Here is a 22,278-nt window from a genome sequence, read left to right as displayed (position 1 = left end):
TTTTATGTTTTTGTAACAAAATACTGGCACAGATATAACAAATATCACAATTATGCTGTATATGTAATATACATGCCTAGTTTAGTGATGCCAATCTCTTTCAGGTCCTCCAAGGTTATATCACTAATAAAGTCCATATTTTCATATCCGTTCTGGACCAAAGTCTGGTAATGTTGATTTAGGCCAATCGCCGAAAGCCACTCCGCCAGACTGGACTGTAAGATACACAGACATTTAAATCATGTGAGTCATGTGACTGTAATGGTATTGTGCATGCATATAAATGTTTTGTGCATTGTGTGTAAAAACGGTGTGCATTATGTGCTTGTTTCTTACCGGTTTCTCTTGAGGTATCCAATCCGGGATGTTCATCTTGCTGATCTCTGACAGCATCTTCTTCTTGTGTCCTGGTTTTGTCACTCCGATTGCAGTGAGGTCCTGAAAGGGCAACGCACAGCTCAAGAACTGTCAGAACTAATAAAGTGAGTAAGTTAACATGAATATAGGACTTTTTGTATTTGCTTTTCTGTGGTTTTTTCTTTTTATATCCTATTATGCTTCAGTATTGTACAGCACATTGGTGAATAGTCTGATGTATTTTATTTGTGCTTTAAAAAATAAACAGACATTTGCTTTTATTAATTTTAAAAAATGGTTTAATTTAAATGCTTTTATCTCCTTTTATTCAATCTATAATCTATGTTTAATCAGTATGCATGCTCCCTGGGATCGAACCCATGACTTTAGGATGCTAACACAGTTGAGCTACAGAAAATAGACCTTGGTTGTAAGTATAATTCAGGTTAAAGGACATCTATTATGGCTAGATATATTTATATAATTTTAATATTGCATACATTTATTAATAAAATACCTTTTTTTGTGTGTTTTTTTAAGGGCACATATTATGTAAAAACTACTTGTGTTTGGACATAAATGTGTGTTGGCAGTGTGCGAACACAACAATCCTACAATAAAAAAAAAATCCCCCTCTATTTCTTTTTTAATCCTCATTAAATCAAAGCAGTCTCACAGCAGTCTTAAGCAGTTTTGTTTCTCTAGTTAATGTGACGTCACACAAACAAAGCTCCGCCCATGGCCACTGACTGAGTGGTAAATTTTACCCAAAATCTTTCCTAAATGTGCATATTGTAGTGTTAATGCAGCTAAAGATAGGAGAGAGCAGGGGCGAAAGTAAAAATTTTCAGAAAAACTTAATTTTAACGTGGAATTTTGAACAAAGGTAAAACCACTTCGTATAATTTCACTTTGAACATCAGTAGCGTGTTGTTACTTTCAACCCTGTCAGCTAGGATGAAAGTAACACACGGGTGGGTCAAAAGTAACACAACAGAACAAGATTTATTTTTGTACTACACTTATTTTTAGTAAATATACATGACTATGACCTTGTTTATATGTAATTGCAAACATATTTTGTCGTTTATCATTGCAAAAAATTACGTTTTGATGTTAAATTTCAGTTTTATCAAATATTTAAAAAGCAACCTGACAGTACAAACTTAAATTGTTGAGAATAAAAAATGTCAACATTATGAACACTATGAAAATTAAATCAAATTAGAATTACAATTTCATTATCATGGTTGATAACAGCTTTGTGTATTTCACATTTGTGTAATGTCTTTACATGATGTTTGCAGTTTTCACATGTAGCCTAACAAGTCGTTGTGTGCTTCACCTCTGGTGTCATCCTGCTAATGGTTTGCAGGTCATAACCAGCAGTGAGAAAGTTGGTTGTGTAAAACTGCAACTGAGCACTAGTGAGCCATTCAACAACAGCCTCCGAGCTCTACCAGATACAGAGAAGGACACAGAGAAAGAAAACAATGAAAATTAAAACATTTTTTTTACGATATCCTACATGTAGTCCTGGTATAAAAGTGTGTCATGCAATATCAACTACAGCCACTGTGTGGCAGCAAATAACATTTTTAAAACCCATGAATGTCACATCATGTTAATAAAAATGTCCAAAACACATCATCAAAAGATATGTACTATGGTATTACCACAGTATTGAATAATGCACTGTGATAATAGCATAATAGATAATAGTGTTTCATACAATAGTATATAGGGCATTTATGAGATAAATATAGACAGATATAGACAGACACATGGACACATTTACAAATCTGGGCCACCAGACACACAAACACACAAACACACACACACACACACACACACACACACACACACACACACACACACACACACACACACACACACACACACACACACACACACACTTGCCTTGCTCTCAGCCGAGGCTTCATCTTTCCTTTGTAGCAACGGATCCACAAAGGGTTTCTTCTTGGGTTGCCGCGGGAGACCAGATGTGCTTTGAGTCTGCTGAGAAGAGGCTACGGCAAAAAGTAAATCAAATGTAATACCCAAAGATACGCTGTTACTAATGAAGCTACTAATGAAATAAAAATAATTAATCATGTCTTGTGACCCGTACAATGCTGTAACGAATAGCACATTAGCATGTGTGTCATTTCGTTTTTTGTCTTGGGAGTTCGTAACGGTATCAGATGCAGTAAAACAGCGAAATATGACATTTGTTTGTGGATGTACAATTACAACATCGTGTAGTGGCTTACGATCATTAAATTTACTTCAGACAGATTGATAAACTCGATCGCAACATGGATGACTGGGACTGTAGGCCAGTGATACTGTAGGTTTATGGTTGATGAAAAGACAAAACAGCCAAAGTCAATATTTTTGATGTATATTCAATACTTGAATTGTCTGCTACAATATTATAAAAACATTGTAGAGGTCTATTAATTGCAATTAATTTGATAAATCATTAATAATTTGATTAATTTAAGTGTATATAATTTAACACTGCACATAAACATGTAAGGTTGTATACAATTAATACAAACCACGTATAAGAACTGTACGGATATTTTCTAATATAAGTCTTATATTTTTTATTTGAAAAAATTATTTTATTTAACACATTCTTGTATCATAACCATTAAATGAAGAATAATAATTGAATTGTTAAGTTACATTAAGTTACAAGAAGATATTTACACGTATGCATTGGCAGACGCTTTTATCCAAAGAGACTTACCGTGGGTTCACACCAGTTGTGTTTGAGGCGTCAAATTTGCGTCTACCACGTCTACTTTGCCGCTTGAACATTTTGAGTTTACTCGCTTCATTCGCGTGTGAAAGCCGCATGTGAAATTCTAGTCATTGAGATATTCACGCGGAAATTCGGGTCATGGGATGGGCATCTGCGACACCGCTCGCTTCCTGTAATCATGTCACTACTAGAGCAAGCTCCTGATTGGTTAATGGGGCGCTTTTTTCCGCCAAAGTTCACATTTTTCAACTCGCGCGTTTGCCACGGCAACGCTCAATTCGCGTGAACTAAATCACTCGCGCTTGACACCTCTACCGAGGCTGGTCTGAATGCAGCATTACATTACATTAGTATGTGCAGTGTTGGGGAAAGTTACTTTTAAAAGTAATGCATTACAATATTAAGTTACTCCCCAAAAAAGTAACTAATTGCGTTACTTAGTTACTTTTCATGAAAAGTAATACTTACGTTACTTTTAAGTTACTTTTTCTTACTTGGCTGAGGCTTGATCTCTTTCAGGCCTTGCATGTGTTTTATATGACTGAGAAGTTCTGCATTCAGAAATCGCATATTTCCATCGCAAAAATGTTGAGCTCTGGCCTGCCATCTCTGTTTCTGACTCAAACTGTTTCCGCTCAGGCGCGCATGCATAGAGTTTGTGTAATTCTTCATGACTACGTTCAGTTCAATTCATGAATTAAACTGAAAAGTAACTCACATTGCTTTTTTTTAAAGTAACTCAAATATTAATGTGTACATTTAAAATGTAATGTGTTACTTTACTCATTACTTCAGAAAAGTAATATTACGTAACACACGTTATTTGTAATGCGTTACCCCCAACACTGAGTATTTGTGACCTTTACATTGCTCTACCATATGAACTCCAGGATTATACGAGGTTATATTAGTACAATTTATACACTGCAGTACCTGCATTTGGATCTAAAGATTGTGATTGGTCCATAAGATGTTCTTTTGCTTTGGCTGACTGCGACAGCACCGTGGCCAACAGCTAAAACACACACATATATTAATAATGTGAGCAATGGAGAGAAAGACAGACAAAGAAAATATGACTTTACACATTTGTACGTATATGGGTTTGGTTTGTGCCGCACCTTTACACCTTCGGCTTGGGCGTGTAGTCCCGGGACATTGAGGCCGTGTGTGTTAACAGCAGGTGAATGTGTGGGTGTGGTCGGCACAGGGACAGGTGAGTTGGTGAGGTGAGCATTGGCGTTACTGCTTTGCACGCTTGTAGATGAACGTCCACTGGTTAGACTGCCTGTGCTGCCCATACTTCCAACACTGCCCCCCGCTGGTGAACACAGATATCATGCAAGATAAACATGCAGTTGAACCAGAAAACGATTGTGTTTAAACTTTAAAGCAATGCAATTTGTTACTTGTCTTGATTAAATACAAACAAAAATAACTTACTGTAGTATGCAAGTACATACAAAGTAAATAAAACATTTGCACATTTAAATGCATTGCAGTCAGCCAGAGAGGTCTGACATAAAATATTTGAAAATGGACCAGGGAACATTTAATATTCACTTAAAAGTTTTTAGGGGTGAGAAAAAATGCCAGAACTAAAAGAACAAAATGCTAACGTGTTTTGTACCTGCTAAAGGTTTCCTCAGCACCCAAATATCTTCATTGGCGCTGCTCTGCTGACCGCTGAGGGTTGGAGAACCATGAGGACTGGACACAGATCCTCTTGAGCCTGAAAGACGACACACACAAACAGTGATAAAAGCTGAAAATGGGTGCCTTCAAGGGTGCCATTTATGCATTTAAAAAGGTTTTAAATACACACAAATTGGAAACAGCTGCCCTATCAAGGACATAGTTGCCTCACGTCCTCTACCTGTTTGTACGCAAGGTCCAATATGTCAACATCTGGTTCACTAACTGTGACCATCATCCTTTCAAAATCACCAAATATAGAGCACACACTTACACCAAAACATCTTTCCAAAGTACAGAGAGACAGAGAAGGTCATAAAATACAAATAAACTTCACAAACAACATAACTGGTATTTTTCATTTATAGACCACTGTCGTTCAGTGTTTAGAGTAAACTTGGTTGGTCACCATGTAGTTATTATAAAATGTTTTGTACCCAAAAAGTCTACAAAATAGGGAAAATATTTTTTATATTCAATATGTGCATTTGGCAGATGCTTTATTCAAATTGGAGTATGTGCATTACAAGGTATACATTTTAGTGGTATGTGTGTTCCCTGGGATCGAACCCACCATCTTTTGCACTGCTATTGCAATGCAGTTGAGCTATAGAAACAGTTTTGGTAAATTTTGGTATCTGGTAATACAAAGATACTAAGGTTAAATAGAAATATAAACATATAGAAATACAATGTTCAGATTTAGACAGATCAACACAAGCTTATAATTCTGAGACTAGGCACTGCTACAGTATAGCAACAACCATTGAAATATCTTGCTAATTACAAAGAGGAAATACTTCACTAAAATCTTCATCCTAATGTTTCTTAAGTACATGATTGATTGTAGGTTTTTGTGAGAGCAAACTGCATTAACTACAAACAAAATTAGGAGAACAATGTTTCATCAATCTAATATTCATAAGAGTGATGTCAACATTTACACTTGTGTTAAATGCATATTAATAAAACAAATTATTCCCACTCTTTATTCTGATTGGATGAGTCATGAACAAAGCTGTTATACACACACCTGTGACAGCACATTATTGAATTTCATGTTATTAATGCACTCAAATCTTACATGCTTGGCAATTGTAAGCAATTTAGTAAGTTTGTCTAATTAACTTACTGTACTTATGTTTATGGTAAATGCTGTATTAACATATAACATTAACATTTATAAATTGTAATTCTTTATTGACTGACGTAAAAAGTCACAAATCACTGTAAACAACATTTTTTAAATAATATATGAGAAGCTCAGATGCAAAACTTTCTAAGTTATTGGTGGTATTTTAAAAGGACTGCTGATGCTAATATAAAAGTTTGTTTTAGAAATCAGGAATTTAGGAGAAAACTATCAACACAGATGGCTTACTTGATATTTAGCAGTGACTATACAACTACTTCACAACAGATAATATACAATATATACTAAAAAATGATTTTAATATTTAGCTTAAAGGCGCAATGATGATATAATCAGTAAATCTTATAATCAATTATTTTTATAATATAAATAAAACCTCATTTTAAAGGGGACATATCATGAAAATCTGTTTTTTCCATGAGTGCTATAATTGTGTTCCCAGTGCTTCAATCATCCTAGAAAATATGAAAATGAACAACCCAGTAACTTGGTTTTGGTAAACCATTCTCTGCAAGCACGTGAAAAATAACGTCATAAACATTTTGGCTCCCCTTGTGATGTCAGAAGGGGATCTTATTATAATAATACCACTCCTTAATCTGCAACTATCCAACCATGGCACTGCGATTTAGTGCAGAGAGAAAGAGAGAGAGTGAAAAATTGACAGCACAATTGGGTTTCAATTTCAACAAACCATCCGGTTATGGTGATCAGTGTTTGCATATCATCAGCTGATTTGCATTTTAAAGGACACACCCAAAACGGCACATTTTTGCTCACACATACAAAGTAGCAATTTTATCATGTTATAATAAATGATCTATTTGGTATTTTGAGCTAAAACTTTACATACGTACTCTGGGGATATCAAAGATTTATTTTACATCGTAAAAAGTCTTGTGAAATGTCCCCTTTAACTCTTTCCCCGCCATTGACGAGATATCTCGTCAATTAAGAGAAAACGCTTCCCCGCCAATGACGAGATTTTCCGTCTTTCCGCAATACCGCTATTATCCACCAGGTGGCGCCCTTCTGCAACTTTTTGAAACCGGAAGTATTGCCCTATGGCAAGCTGCTGCATGTCCGTGTCTGTTTTAAAGATCGCTCTGAATAGGATCTCTATGAAAAGTCCGTCATAAAAATGGAATTATGTCTGCTTTTTGCTCAAAATATGGTGTTTTTGCAAAAACCTACCCATATTCAAAAGCTGATGGCAAAAGAACCACTAAAGGTAGGATGAAACGGTTTTTTTTGTTTGAAAGCAGAGGGTCTGTTCTTTCATTTGGTATATTGTATGTTTATATATTTAAAGAAGAACATTTTCTGGAAGGCATCAAACTTTGGTGAAAAACATGAAAAACGCTGGCGCTGGCTGGCAACTTTTTTTAAAAACGCTGGCGGTGAAAGAGTTAATACCCCTTACTTTCTTTCTTTAAATCACATTCACTCACTGTGATCATTCATTAAATCACAGTGGTCTTAAAGTAAATAAATGCAAGCACATGTTACGATCGGTGTATGATGCCAGATTGATTGTGTGTTTTTGTGACATTGTGTGTGTGTGTGTGTGTTTATACCTGTCTCTTTTTGTGGCTCCTCAGAGCAGGAGGAGGCTGGTTCATACCCAAATGTGCTGCAGGTGGGCATATTATAGCCAAATGAGGTGAACAGGGGTTGATGGGAAGAGGGCAGGGTGGGTTGAGGAGGAGGGGTGAGGGGGAGAGAAAAAATGTGGGAGGAGTCACCGTTCACCATGACAACTGAACCAATTGCTGGCGGACGGATCTGTATCTTAAGATACTGTTGGGTCGAGGGACCTGGGTACGACAGAACGGCAACACCAAAAACAACAACAACACCAACAAAAAACAGGAAGGAAAACACAAAACAAAAGATGTTCAAGCAAAAATCACTCACTCTATTTGTGAGCTTAACTTTACAGAACGCTGTAAGTTAACATGCATGATAAGAATAAACATATGTACAGTTTTTGAACGGCTACTGTATGTACCAAATAAAAAAATTGTCATGCATACTATTCTACAAAGCATAAACTTAAACACCCATAAACATCAATTGGTTACGTGCTATGCATGCAGACTATACATTCATGCATGAAACGCAGATAAAGCAGATAGTGGTTTACAGTAGCTGTGTTAACATGAACATTTTGTCAATCTGACTGAATACGACAGTACAGTACCCTAAACATTGCAACCTGATTCAAATGCTCGTTTACATGTACATTCTATATAATCCGAACCAAAGTCTGTCCAGGGTTGCCAAATTTGCGTATCAAAACCACCCCGATTGACATTCAAAACTAGCCCAAAAGCATCCCAATGACTATTTACAGTCGAAATACCAATAAATAATGAACACAATCCTTTCATCTGTAACCCACAGAAAAAAATTAACTCGCAGAAACAGTTTAAAAGTAGCCCAAATCTGAACTCAGCCAAAGAGCAGATGACTTGACAACGCTGCACATATTATCTCTCATTGAGTTCACGGTTTATCTCTGGATAAATGTACAAAGTCAATGTGGAGTTGGAGAAGTTTCCAGATATAGGAAATGAAAATGACACTATTTTATTGTTTAATGTAATTTTATAAAAGTACACGAACCCTGCAGAATGTACAGTGCGTGATCACATTACCTTAATAATGCATGTTGCCATTACCTCGCTATTGCATGTTTCTGTGATATGTAAATATAAGATGTAAACGTACCATATTTTCCGGACTATAAATCACACTTTTTTCATAGTTTGGCGGGTCCTGGAACCTATATTCAGGTGCGACTTATATGATTTCATATGAACCAAGAGAAACCATTACCGTCTACAGCCGTGAGAGTCCGCTCTATGATACTCCTGTATTTATGTAATTTAACTCTTTCTCCGCCATTGACGAGATATCTCGTCAATTAAGAGAAAACGCTTCCCTGACAATGACGAGATTTTCCGTCTTTCCGCAATACCGCTATTATCCACCAGGTGGCGCCCTTCCGCAACTTTTTAAACCCGGAAGTATTGCCCTATGGCAAGCGGCTGCATGTACGTGTCTGTTTTAAAGATCGCTCTGAATGGGATCTCTATGAAAAGTCCGTCACAAAAATTGAAGTATCTCTGCTTTTTGCTCAAAATGTTGTGTTTTTGCAGAAACCTACCCATATTCAAAAGCTGATTGCAAAAGAACCACTAAAGGTAGGATGAAACGTTTTTTTTTTTTTTTTTTGAAAGCAGAGGGACTGTTCTTTCATTTGGTATATTGTATGTTTATATATTTAAAGAAGAACATTTTCTGGAAGGCATTAAACTTTGGTGAAAATCATGAAAAACTTTGGCGCTGGCTGGCAACTTTTTAAAAAAAACGCTGGCGGTGAAAGAGTAAATGGATTCAGTGATGCGGAATGACTTCGGGACCTTTTTGAACTTGATTTGGCTTGTCGTGTTAATTTCGCCAATTCAGCCTCCCAGGTATATTCTGTATACTATTGTGTATCGTGTAAATAACTGTTTATGTTACGTTAACATGCACAGACACCTATTCAGCCTGCTGGTCTGTGTGCTATTGTTTAGTTAAATAACATGCCTTTCCAGATTAAATTTCTGTTCTTCGGCTTGGATTTTGTGAAATCATTTTCTAACTAAACGCAACGTGTAGTCCAGTGCGACTTAAATATGTTTTTTCCTCTTCAAAATGCATTTTTGACTAATGCGATTTATACTCCGGAGCGACCTATAGTCCAGTAAATTCGGTAAGCACAATTGTTCTGCGGATGTGCACAAGGTTATTTTACATCCGATTGATAAAATACTACGATTCGAGCGTTTACATGCATACTTTTCTCCTGATGATCAGATCACAGATTGGACTACAATCGTATTGATTAAGGTGTTTACATGAAGGCTTTTCAATGTGATTACAAACTCATTATTTGGTTGCATGTAAAAGTAGCCAGTAGCTGCATTTCCATTACCATTCAAATTGCGCAAATTGACATTGCGAGTTGAAAATACGGCCAATGTCAACTCTCATACATCGGCAAAAACATCCATTTTAATGCCAGCATGAGGTGGTTTTTCAAGCAATTCAGAAAAGGTGTATTTCGCAAAATTGCAATGGAAACAGTTTATTCGCATTTTTAGGTTACCTGATGCAATAAGTCACAATCATTGTTTGAAGATGACGTGGTACTAAAACTCCCAAGTATAAGAGGCTTTCCTTGTCAATAATTTTTGGATAACACTTCTACATATATTTTGATTTAAAATAATGAGTACCATAACCTCCAAGAAACACCTATACATTGCCGCTTCTAAGTATAAAGGGCTTTTCCTTGGCATTAATGTTTGGATCGTAGGCATAGCTAGGCCAGTGCCACCCCTGATTTAAGGTTGGCCAAAGCAAATTTAAGTAAAATCTGCTTTACGTGACGCACTGCTGCACAGAGTGATTCTCGCATTAATTTGATGTCATTCACCAGTCGGTCTGCTGCGCCGAATTAAGTTTTTGGAGCGATGTGACACAAGCAGTCTGTAGCACTGGCTGAACAGCTGTGAACTGCCTTCATTGGACAAACATACATTCTTTGTCAATCCTTTGTTGACATTTAGAAAATAACACCAAAGTTATATACATATAGCATATATTGTATGTTGTATATTGTGTGTTGTTGTAGTCAAGACCACCTAAACCGAGACCAAGTCATGACCAATACCAAAACAGGCCGAGACCGAGACAAGGCTAAGACTTTAAAGGGTCGAGACCAAGTCAAGACCAATACAGGCCGAGACCAACTCAAGACCAAGACCATTGCAAATCACTGCATTATAACACTTATGATAAAATGTTGAATATGCATATGATTAGGCACTTCTTGTCTGTGTGTGTGCGTGCGTGCGTGCGTGTGTGTGTGCGTGAGCCATCAGAGAAGTTAATAAAAAAATCAAAGGCATTGCAGATATGTGGGAATTTATCTTTGTCTATAAGCAAATAAAAGTTTACAAACACTAAATAGCTGAAATCAACTTCACCATTAAAAATTGTCATTGGGAGAAACTTAAACAATGCTTAAACAATGCCAACATCATATGCCAACCCTGAATGAACTGCATAAAAATTTATGATAAAAAATACATTTGTGATGTGCCATCTGTTGTGGTCATGACCGGTCTTGAAATAAAATTCAGAGTCCTCTTTGTCTGAGACCGAGACGAGACCAAGACCTTTAAAAAGTGGTTTCGAGAACTACAACTTTAAGTAAGTTACTGTTGAGTAATAGTTTTAGAAGCAACACTTCAGACAGGTAGATGTAGAGATGAGTAAAGAGTACCAGATCAGTCTAATCTGCTGCCCTTTCTTTCATTCAAGCTGACATTAATATCACACGACTGATGAGAAAGGGCAAGACAGTCGGATACAGAGCACATAAACAACGCACACACACTAGGGATGAGCATAAATATTCAAGTACTCAGAAATAGCTTGACATGGTTTTTCAACTTAGAAAGATTCACAAATGAGTCAGAAATTATGGCTTTTTTAGATTTGTAATTGGTCTGATTCAATCTGAATCATTAGACAAGAGATTACAGTGTCAGTACTGTATACATTGCATTACTCAGGGGGCGTCCACACATCACGTTCCTTCAAATTTAAAAGGCAAAACAAAATGCAACTATTCTTTAATTTGGAAAATCTTTTAAAAATCAGATGTTGAAAACTGAAAAGGAAATATGCACGCCCCACAACCTTTAGATTGACCAAAAATACCCATCCCTAAGTTTACACACACTAACACTTATATGTATTCTGAAATGCATGCACTATATACAAACTCACACAGTTTATTTAATATGCCAATTAAATGAGTTTCAAATTGATCTTTTATGTAAATATGTTAAAATGTGCAGAGGTACATATGTGTCACATGACATCCCGGTGGGATCATGTGATGATGTGATGGCACACCTGCTCTTTTGATGACTTCTCCTATGTTGGATGGAAAGTATCCCACGCGGTCATTTCCTGTACGGTTGTCATGGATACAGCCCTTCCATCGTCCATCTGAATGCTGCTCCAAGACCTGCACATGAAACAGAAACATTTAGAAGGAAAACAAGCAATGTTTTACTATGCAGTGTAAAAGATAGTTGAGTCAACTTAAAAAAAAGAAATAAGTCAACCCATCACAAGCACTTAACAAAGACTAAAGTCCACCCAACTCAAAAGATTACATAAAAATCACATACATAGTTATGTTTACTAAGTCATTAAGCCATTAACATATTCTTATGAGTTGGCCAGAACTAAAAGTTAGATTTGGTTAAAGGGATAGTTCGGCCAAAAATGATATTAAACCCATGATTTACTCACCCCCAAGCTGTCTGAGTTGCATATGTCCATCGTTTTTCAGACAAACACATTTTTGGATATTTTAGAAAATGTTTTAGATCTTTCAGTTGATTAAATGTAATGTTACGGGGTCCAGCCATAGTCCACGACCTTAAAGTCCAAAAAACGTGCGTCCATCCTTCACAAATTAAATCCAAACGGCTCCAGGATGATAAACAAAGGTCTTCTGAGGGTAATCCGCGCGGTGTTGTTGTAGAAATATCCATATTTAAAACTTTATTAACGAAAATGAATACCTTTGGTAGTGCCGCCATCTTAGTCACGTCCGCATTCAGGATGAGAGCTTACGCAGCCTACGGAATTTGTCATACGTCACTAAGAAAAGTGCGTACACTACGCTAATACTCTCTCCTGAATACAGAGGAGTCTAAGATGGCGGCGCTACCGGAAGGTAGTTATTTACGTTAATAAAGTTTTAAATATGGATATTTCTACAACAACTCCGCGCGGATTACCCTCAGAAGACCTTTGTTTATCATCCTGGAGCCGTTTGGATTTATTTTGTGAAGGATGGACACACTTTTTTTGGACTTGAAGGTCGTGAACCCCGTAACATTACATTTAATCAACTGAAAGATCTAAAACATTTTCTAAAATATCAGAAAATGTGTTTGTCTGAAAAACGATGGACATATGCAACTCGGACAGCTTGGGGGTGAGTAAATCATGGGTTTAATATCATTTTTGGCCGAACTATCCCTTTAAGCCTTAAAGCAGAGGTGCCCAAAGTTGGCACACACTGACCTTTTATTTGGCCCGTCATGCCACATGAGATAAGGAAAAAGGATAAATGTCATTGTTCATATTTCTAATTAATTTTTTTTTACTTTTGTTTTATTTGTACATTACAAAATTGTAAATAAAAATGAAACGAAAGCAATTAAAGTGAGTAATTTTGTTTAATGTACATGCACACTTAAAGGTGCATCTCAAAACTCAATGAACTCTGGTAATATAGGCTAATAATGGAGAGGTCATGGCATTGGGAAACAGACAAAAGAAAATGTAAAAATGATTGGCAAAATCACCTCTGAAAATAAACCTGCATTAGTTAAACACAAATTATGTTTGCTTAGAAAATGATAAATTAGGATAATCAGGGCAAATACGGCACGTTTACTTTTGGTCCACGCTTCTAAGTCAGGTTTGATTTTTGGCCCTTGGTAAGAAAAAGTTTGGGTTCCCTTGCTAAAAAGAAATTATTTGCACACAGTATGGTGACATTTCTATATTATGACAGTAAGGGGATGTGTACACCAAGGGTTTACGCCTGTGATCGGCACAAATCTTCAGTTGTTTTTAATGGAAGCATCTTGCTTCTGGCGAGTTTGTCCATAATGAGCTCCCAGAACTGAAAACTGTTCAACTTTGGGTGAAACGCTCAGTTCTTTAATATCACTTTTCACTCAGCCGTCCAATCACAGAGGAGGAGGGGCGGGACAAATACCACAACAACCAACCTGCGCATCATACAACGACAAAGCAGCAGGAACCAAACGCTTAGCTAAAAATACACTGGTAGCGCCCACAGTTGGCGTCTGCCTGCTGCTTTCAGCTGCGTTTATACATTTCGGTATACAGTACAACAAGAGAATTATTACGTTACCGTGATGATGTCGCCTGTTTTAATGTTGAGACTTGTAAGATCGTAATTGTTGCAGTAATCCTTCAACGCTCTCACTTGCATGGCAGCTGATGCATCTGTATGCGGACAAACACAGATACCAAACAGAGTTTAGAAAGTTTTTAACATTTCTATGTGAATTTGTGTTTTTATACATTCATCCATCGTACCTCTGAGCATCTGTTTGATTTCTTTGCTGGCTTGGGTTGTGGTAAACTGGTTAACGATGTCCAGTGCGGTTTGACAAAATGTGTTCCTCACACCCGCACTTATGCCGCTCTGAAGAAAGAAAAGGGATCACACTGACATGACTCGTGTACACAGATTGGTTTCACATCATCTAGAGTCCACAAAAGCTCTAAAGTAACTTTGAAATGGACTAAATCCATCAAAAAGGGTAAAACTTTGACCACTGTGTTTAATAAAAAATACAGTGGAAATAATCTAACACCCCATCTCATGTAAAGTGGTGCAAAATGAGATCTAAGCCTACTTTTAAAGTCAGACAAAATGTGAACGCAAAGAGAATGTGAACTTGGAAAGATAATTAGATGAGGAAACACCCTTGATGTACCAGTCAACAAAATTCAGCTTTATGCACACACATCGAGTTTAAAGTCAAATAAAATACTCACATCCAACAGCAGCCGCACTGCCTCGGTTTTCCCACAGAGAGCGGCTTCATGCAGCGCTGTGCCCGATTTAGTCTGTCTGTTTATATCTATACCAGCCTGGATTAGTAACCTGAATACAATCACACAAAAACAAACACTTTCGTTTTACAATGCACCTTGCGATTGGTCACTTGCATGTCTGAACATTTGTCTTTAAGTTATTTGCAGTAATACTTCCGACAGAGGTGGCATTAGCGGCTTTTGCATTTGAGCTCCTCATTTAAAAAAAACTAATGATATTCGTTTAAAAAATTAATAATAAATTAAGGGACTCAAATATGCATGTCAAAAGCGAGGCTTAGTTTTTATTATATTTTGCATAATGATTTTTTGCACGATTACACCCACCCCCACCAAATTATTACTGCAATGCAAAAAAAAATCATATTACTGTAATTTGTAAAAAAAAAGGACAAGGTATTTTTTGTACAGCTTTAATATTTTACTGTAGTAAAATCCACATAAAATACACTAAGGGGCGGTTTCCCAGACAGGGTTTAGATTTAACCAGGACTAGGCCTTAGTTATATTAGGACATTTAAGTAGTTTTTACAAACAAACAAATCTTACAAAAAAGATTGTGTGCATCTTGGAACAAAACAATACTGGTGTGCACCTTGCGACTAGTCATATGTTTTTAATGCACAACTGGTCACTTGTCTTTAATGCATGTGTGAAAATTTGTCTTTAAGTTACTTGCAGTAATACTCCTGATGCAATAAGGATGTAAAATGAAGCTTTGGAAAACTATGCTTGCTGAACTTTGTCCAAAAAAGGTTTAAAAGTGCTCGGCCTGAATTCTTTCCAAGCCCATCGGAAGGTTTGCACAGAGACAGCAGCATTTTCATCAGGGTCATATACTGTAAAAATGATGAACGACCTGGACTTATTAGTTGTAGTGGGCTGGACTACTGACCTGGGACATGTGAGGAAGTGTCCTTCACTCATATCCACCCAAACACACATTTGCACTCACACACAAATGTGCTACGAGTGAAGAAAATACATATTAATAATATGCATCAATAGCTTTAAAACTATTCAGGACACTTGGTTTAAATGTGTGTATGAATCTAATAAATAAAGCCTGCATTGGCTGATGGGATTGCTCATGGTGGGTTTTTTTCTTACATAGGGCTATTTTCTCCCATCAGTCCTGATCTCTTTAATCCTGACCTGTCTTAACACATCAGTCATATGAAAGAGACAGTTTTGTGTCAGGGAGCTAAATGCTGTGTCAGGATTTTAAAGCATCAATGTCTGCCTGCTTGTGCAGAGTTTATTACTCCTAAATGAAAGCAATTAAGAATGTAATAAAATAAAATTCAAATATGTGACCCTAGACCACAAAATCAGTCACAAGGGACCATTTTTTTTTTAAATTAAGATTTATACATTGATTTATGGTTTGTTAGGATAGGACAATATTTGGCCAAGATACAACTATAGAAAATCTGGAATGCAAGGGTGCATAAAAAATCTAAATATTGAGAAAATCACCTGTAAAGTTGTACAAATGAAGTCCTTAGCAAATGCATTCACTCAACAAAAATAAAGTTTTGATATATTTACGGTATGAAATTTACAAAATAGTTTACATGATATCCTAATGATTTTTGGCATAAAAATAAATAGTTTTGACCCATACAAATGTATTGTTGGCTATTGCTACACATATACGCATGTGACTTAAAACTGGTTTTGTGGTCCGAGGTCAGATATGGTAGATTTAAAGAGCTCAGATGCAAAACCCTCTATATGCGTATGAGTTCTCAGTGTTTTGTTTTTTTTTATTAGCATTTTTTATTAGAAACTGTCAACAAAGCACTATTTGTGAATGGCCTCAGGGTGGGATTAAGCAAATTTGAAGTGAAATAATTTGATGAACATATAGTATGTGCCCTGAGCATTCGTTTAAAGTCTCTTTAAAGTACTTTTGTGATATAGATTTTAACAAAAGTTTCACAAAATGCCTTCCAGTAATTTTTTTTCTAAAAATATATAAACATACATATATATATATATATATATATATATATATATATATATATATATATATATATATATATATATATATATATATATATATATATATATATATATATATATTAGCAAAAAGCTGAAATAAATGCATTTTTTGTGAAGGAATTTTGTTAAAGATCAGATTCAGAACGATTATCAAAAAATACACAAGTTTAAAAATAGTAAATAAAGTTTTGGCTTCAGTTTTTTCATAAATTGGGTAAGTTCGCCATCTAGTGAAAAATCGCAGTATTGCAGATTAACAAAAAACAATTATCAGGAACACTTTTTTATGCAATGTTTTCTCAAAGAGTCAAAGAGTTAACAACCCAAATAAATAAAATAAGTTAAATAATAAGTTAATAAAATAAGATCCATAAGAGTAACTGACTGTAAAACTAGGTATAAAGATATTCTTCATTTTATCTTTGGTAAAATTTTATATAAATTTCAATAAAATGTGTTTGTGAGATTTGTTCAAATGTAAGCATAAACGTCAAATTTTGTAATACATGTATTAAATAGATATCAAAAGTTTTTTTTATTTATGCCAATAGCGCTACTCCAACATTTAGCCCTTTATTACTGTATGCAAGAATGAGAAAATACTGATACAGGTCCTTTTCTTAACGATTCAATACACTAAAAATGCTGTGTTATTTTCAACCCCATCAATGGTAATGGAAGACTGGCTGTGGGCGGGGCTTTATCAGTGTGACATCACATTAACACAAGAATCAAAACAGCATGTCTAATAATACTGCTTTGGTTTAATTAGTATAAAAATGGATGGATTTGTCATTGTAGAATGGTTGTGTTCATACACTGCCAACACACATTTATGTCCAACACCTTGTAAAAGTTGATTTTACAACCCAGTATTTTGAGTTGAAACAACCTAGCATATAGGTTAAATTCCAAGTCAGCGGGTTGGATTCACAATTTTTTTGAGTGTAGATGCAATGTAAAGTCGATACTTACTTTATAATCTCAATATGCCCGTTCTTGGCAGCCAGGTGGAGCGGACTGATGCCATTGGGATCGGAGGGTTTGGGTTCTAACATACCAGCACACATGTTACTGTTCAGAAGCAACTGGACCAACTATATTAAAGGGGGACAGAAGGCAGGGAATGCAAAATGATAAATGGTCAAAGCAATCTCTATCATTTCTTTCAACTGTATTTGTCAGTAAGTAAATTCATTATATATCTGAAATAATCCAAATTTGTTCAAAAAGTAATTTTGATTGTGTAACTTGTTAAAACTATCTGTAAAATGAGTCTAAACAAAACATGCATAGTTGAAAACAGTTTGTATAAATTATGTTATCTCTAATGCTTGAGGAAAGTGAGTGCATGTGTGTCAAAGTTAAAAGTCCACAATCCATCAGGCAAGCATCACTTCCTAACCATCTATCAAAACACACACAAATACCCTGTGTGGGTGTGTGTGTAACTGACCGTGACTCTTCCGAATTCGCAGGCCAAGTCTAGAGGAGTTTTCCCTGCGTTGTCTCTGAGGCACGGGTTCGACTGATGTTGAAGCAGCATCTCACTCTACAACCAACCAAACATACAGTAAAGTACAGTAAGCATGTGCGTGTGCATACGGTATGTATGCATATTAATACTCACTCCTTCATAATGTCCGTGTTGTGAAGAGAGGTGTAAAGGGATCTGTCCCTCATCTGATTGGCTGTTCACCGATGAGCCCGCCTTGAGCAGCATTTTCATTGGCTCGCACTTGCCCTGCCAAGCAGCGTAGTGGAGCGGCCGCATCCCTTTAGAGGAAGATGAACAAAAAAGGAAAGTTTAAAACATAATAAAGTGCTAAATGTTGGAGTAGTGCTATTTATATGTTTATTACAAAATGTGACCTCTTTACAACCTGCATTTATCAAACATAATACCACTAGATAGCAATAATAAACTAAATTTAAGATTTCACAAAGTTTAACAGTACTGGGCCAAAGTGCCACCATTATGTTTGTTGTTTTTGTAACAGACGAATATTTTAACCTATAAAGGTTTACCCTTCCATATGAGAAAAAGGCAATAAAAGTAATATGCAGTATTTTATTCAGAAATGCAAATTATTACACAATGCAAGTAGGCTGCTTAAAAATGCACATGAACAATGAAGCAGCTCCTTACTGTTCTATGTGAAAGATTTAGTTTTAACCCGAGCTTGGTCAAGAAGTTTCTGCTGACATAAAGATCATGATTATATGGTTAACTTGTCTGTGTATTAACCAGTAACTCTGTGCCCGTGTACACACTTGTGCATACTGTATGTATGCATGCATGGGCGTGTTTGCACCTTTCTGATCTTTGATGTCAACAATGGACTGAGACTCCAGCAGCAATGCGATCACCTCCACGTTACCATTAAGAGCAGCATGATGAAGGGCGGATAACCTGTAAAGCACAAGTGTACATTTATGAGTAACTTGTAAAATGCAAATAAATTAAAGGTGCATAGTCTAACGTCTTGACAGAAATGCTATATAATATACAGTATATAACTCTATTATCAGTGGTGTATAAGTATCTTACAAAATTAACTGTGTTGTTTTTATTAGCCGTTTTATCTATACATACACCACAGGTCCCCTTGGAAGTCACCATTTTGTACCCATGTTTCTACAGTAACTCTAAACGGACAAACTGCTCTATAAAGTGCTTTTTTACACTACGTTGTCTGTCTCAGACGATGACGTGTTTGTTCAGCCGTGGCTACCGTAGCTTCTCTATGCGTTTCGAAATTGAGGGGTGAAGTGCAATCTCAACGCTAGATGGCACTAAAAATCTACACAGTGGACCTTTAAATTAAGAAATGAAAATGAAAGTGAACGACGAGTTTTTTAATTTTCCGGAAATCTGAGCCGACATGGTTCTATTTTTTTAATGTCCTAATATATTTTTCATACCCTAATCCTAATGTCTCCATAGCTATGAGCTTTCAGCTTGAAGCCTAACTTAGCAGAGAGTCCCTAATCGGTCCTCATTTCAGCTTAAATCTGTCATTTTGCTCCGGTCCCTTACAGTTTAACTGAGCTGAGGCTATGATGACCTACTTACTATAAGTAAAAGCTTTTTCTCTGTTAGAGCCGCAAGCCACGTGTGTGTAGACACATATACATTCACATACACATAGACACTCTTACTGTCCCTCTCTCTTACTTTATTTCTCTCTCCATTTTCTATACGGCAGCAGTCTAACATCAACACACCTATGTACATTGACTTTTTACAACAAACGTTTTGAATATTCAAAGCAGAGCTGAGGAATTTATATGCTGTGTGAAACATCATAACTGTCTGTCCAATAGATCAGTTGGGTTTGAACATTTTACTGCAGAAATACAAATTTAAGACAGAAACCTAATGCATGATTTTGAGCAACTGACTATTCTGGTAACACTCACTTTTCATGTTAATAATTTAAAGCATACTTTTTATATGTTTTATCTCCTGCTAAAGAAGATGTGTTGCAAGTTATGTTGCATATTGAATTAATATCAATACTTCAATATAAAATCAATATGTCAATACGCGAGTATGTCGGTGAACCCACCCGTCTGGATCCTGGAAGTTCACATTCACCTTCTTAGCAGCCCCCAGGAGCTCTGCAAAAGAAAACAGAATAAAACCTTAAAGGGGTCATATGATGTGATTTTAGGTTTTTCTTTAGTGTGTTATGTAGCTGTTTGTGCATGTATCTAAAAAGTTATAGAGATTACTGATCCAGAACCAGGGGCGTCAGTTTGTGTTGAGAAGTGGTGGGGACAAAAGATCAGATGAACAAACATTACATTTCTTAGTATTTTTGTCTTGTTTTCAGTAGAAATATCAAAAAATATTTTAAATTAAAATGCTTTGTCTTCATGAGCAAAATTACCCAATAAAATAAGTCTAGTTTTTAGACCAAAAATATCCAATTTAAGTGATTTTGTGCATAAAACAAGAAAAAATATCTTCCAATGAGGTAAAAATCTTTAAAACTAAATTCAAGAAAAATTCAGATTTTCAGATTTTTTTGCTTGTTTTATGCTCAAGATCACTTAAATTGGATATTTTTGGTCTAAAAACGGCTTAATTTATTTTAATTTAAGAATGTTTTAGATATTTTTACTGAAAACAAGACAAAAGTACTAAGAATTTTTTTTCTTGAAAATATTTTTTTGCAGTGTACACTGCAAAAAATTACTTTCTAACTCAATATTTTTGTCTTGTTTTCAGTAGAAATATCTAAAAATTCTTAAATCAAGATATATTTTCTTGATGAGCAAAATGACGTAAGAAAATAAGTCTAGTTAAAACAAGCAAAATTCATCTGCCAATGGAGTGAGAAGTTTTTGCTTAAATTAAGTGTTTAAGAAAAAAGAAATCTTATAAAAAGTAAAAAAATTTCTCACCCCATTTGCAGACATTTTTGCTTGTTTTAATCACAAATTTACTTAAATTATACATTTTTTTTATGTCTAAAAACAGGCTTATTTCCTTAGGTCATTTTGCTCTTCAAGAAAAAGCATCTTAATTTAAGAATTTTTAGATATTTCTACTGAAAGCAAGACAAAAATAGCAGTGAAAGTCGCACAGGTATTGCTTGATTTTTCAGAACATTTTAACCAAATGCTTTCAAAAAGTGGTGGGGACAAAATCAGCCATTTCAAAAAGTGGTGGGGACATGTCCCCAGCGTCCCCAGTGTAAATGACACCTATGTCCAGAACACACCTAAAACAGCTGGAGAAACACGCCCCCAACATGAACAAGAGACTATTCGCATAATGATACACAAATGTATACGCAAAGAAAAAGTGACTTAAGTGATTAACGTAGTGTTGCCACTTCTGCCATGTCCGTGTTTCTTTGTAAAAAACAAAAGTACTTTATTTGGCCTTCAGAAAGAGAGCACAATTAAAATATGTGGTTCTGTTTTATTTACAATACTGTTTTCGAAAAGTTTCTGGCTGTTTCTAAAATCAATTCCAACTTTGCTAGTACTCATGCTTCTGATTCACAGTCTGTAAGTGTGTTTTAATTATTTGATTAAAATATTTGATATTGACTGTTCAAAATGCCGCTCGGAGAAGTGTGGAGTAAATCGGGTGATCACACAAAATTTTTCGTTCCATTGACTTTCCATGCGATAAACCAAAAACGCAAGCTCATGCGAAGATATTTCGCTGCCTACCAAAGTTTTGAACTTTGACTTAATTCGTATCACGTGGAGACGTGATCAGTAGAAATCCGCTACCTCACGTCTTGACCATTCTCTTTACTGAAAAGCAAATATGGACGATTTGCTCCGTGCCCATATTCGCAGCAATATCCGAAAAATATTTGCATGACCGCCCCTTAATGCATGCAGTTAGCGGGCAGAGATGGTTTTATGTTTACATAATATCCTATTTGAATGAATTATAACATTTATTTCATTTAATTATTGTGAGAGAGAGAAAGAAATTTGACACATGCCTGAGGTATTCGACCATATTCGACCATTGAAAAATGCACTGTGCCCTTATTGGCCATATGACCCGCACTGGGTC

The 22,278-nt window shown here is 35.9% G+C and overlaps 1 protein-coding gene across 2 annotated transcripts in view; it reads right to left on the bottom strand.

Moving 5' to 3' along the window:
• LOC135735770 (caskin-1) overlaps positions 1–22,278 on the bottom strand; it is a 48,702-nt gene that overhangs the window by 6,929 nt on the left and 19,495 nt on the right. The window contains exons 2-18 of one of the 2 annotated variants that reach the window (XM_065254298.2): positions 20,300–20,351; positions 19,043–19,140; positions 18,358–18,503; positions 18,184–18,279; positions 17,703–17,824; positions 14,661–14,769; positions 14,196–14,304; positions 14,008–14,102; positions 11,958–12,072; positions 7,556–7,795; positions 4,761–4,862; positions 4,252–4,451; positions 4,064–4,145; positions 2,278–2,387; positions 1,703–1,813; positions 337–438; positions 77–215 (exon numbers count right to left, since the gene is read on the bottom strand). In XM_065254298.2, coding sequence (XP_065110370.1) covers positions 77–215; positions 337–438; positions 1,703–1,813; positions 2,278–2,387; positions 4,064–4,145; positions 4,252–4,451; positions 4,761–4,862; positions 7,556–7,795; positions 11,958–12,072; positions 14,008–14,102; positions 14,196–14,304; positions 14,661–14,769; positions 17,703–17,824; positions 18,184–18,279; positions 18,358–18,503; positions 19,043–19,140; positions 20,300–20,351 — 2,028 coding nt within the window. The remainder of the gene's footprint in view (positions 1–76; positions 216–336; positions 439–1,702; positions 1,814–2,277; positions 2,388–4,063; positions 4,146–4,251; positions 4,452–4,760; positions 4,863–7,555; positions 7,796–11,957; positions 12,073–14,007; positions 14,103–14,195; positions 14,305–14,660; positions 14,770–17,702; positions 17,825–18,183; positions 18,280–18,357; positions 18,504–19,042; positions 19,141–20,299; positions 20,352–22,278) is intronic. The other variant, XM_065254299.2, reaches the window with a different exon arrangement.

The sequence above is a fragment of the Paramisgurnus dabryanus genome, chromosome 4 (genome assembly GCF_030506205.2).
Source record: "Paramisgurnus dabryanus chromosome 4, PD_genome_1.1, whole genome shotgun sequence".
Taxonomy (NCBI): Eukaryota; Metazoa; Chordata; class Actinopteri; order Cypriniformes; family Cobitidae; genus Paramisgurnus; species Paramisgurnus dabryanus.
This window is presented reverse-complemented; position numbering and strand designations above follow the sequence as displayed.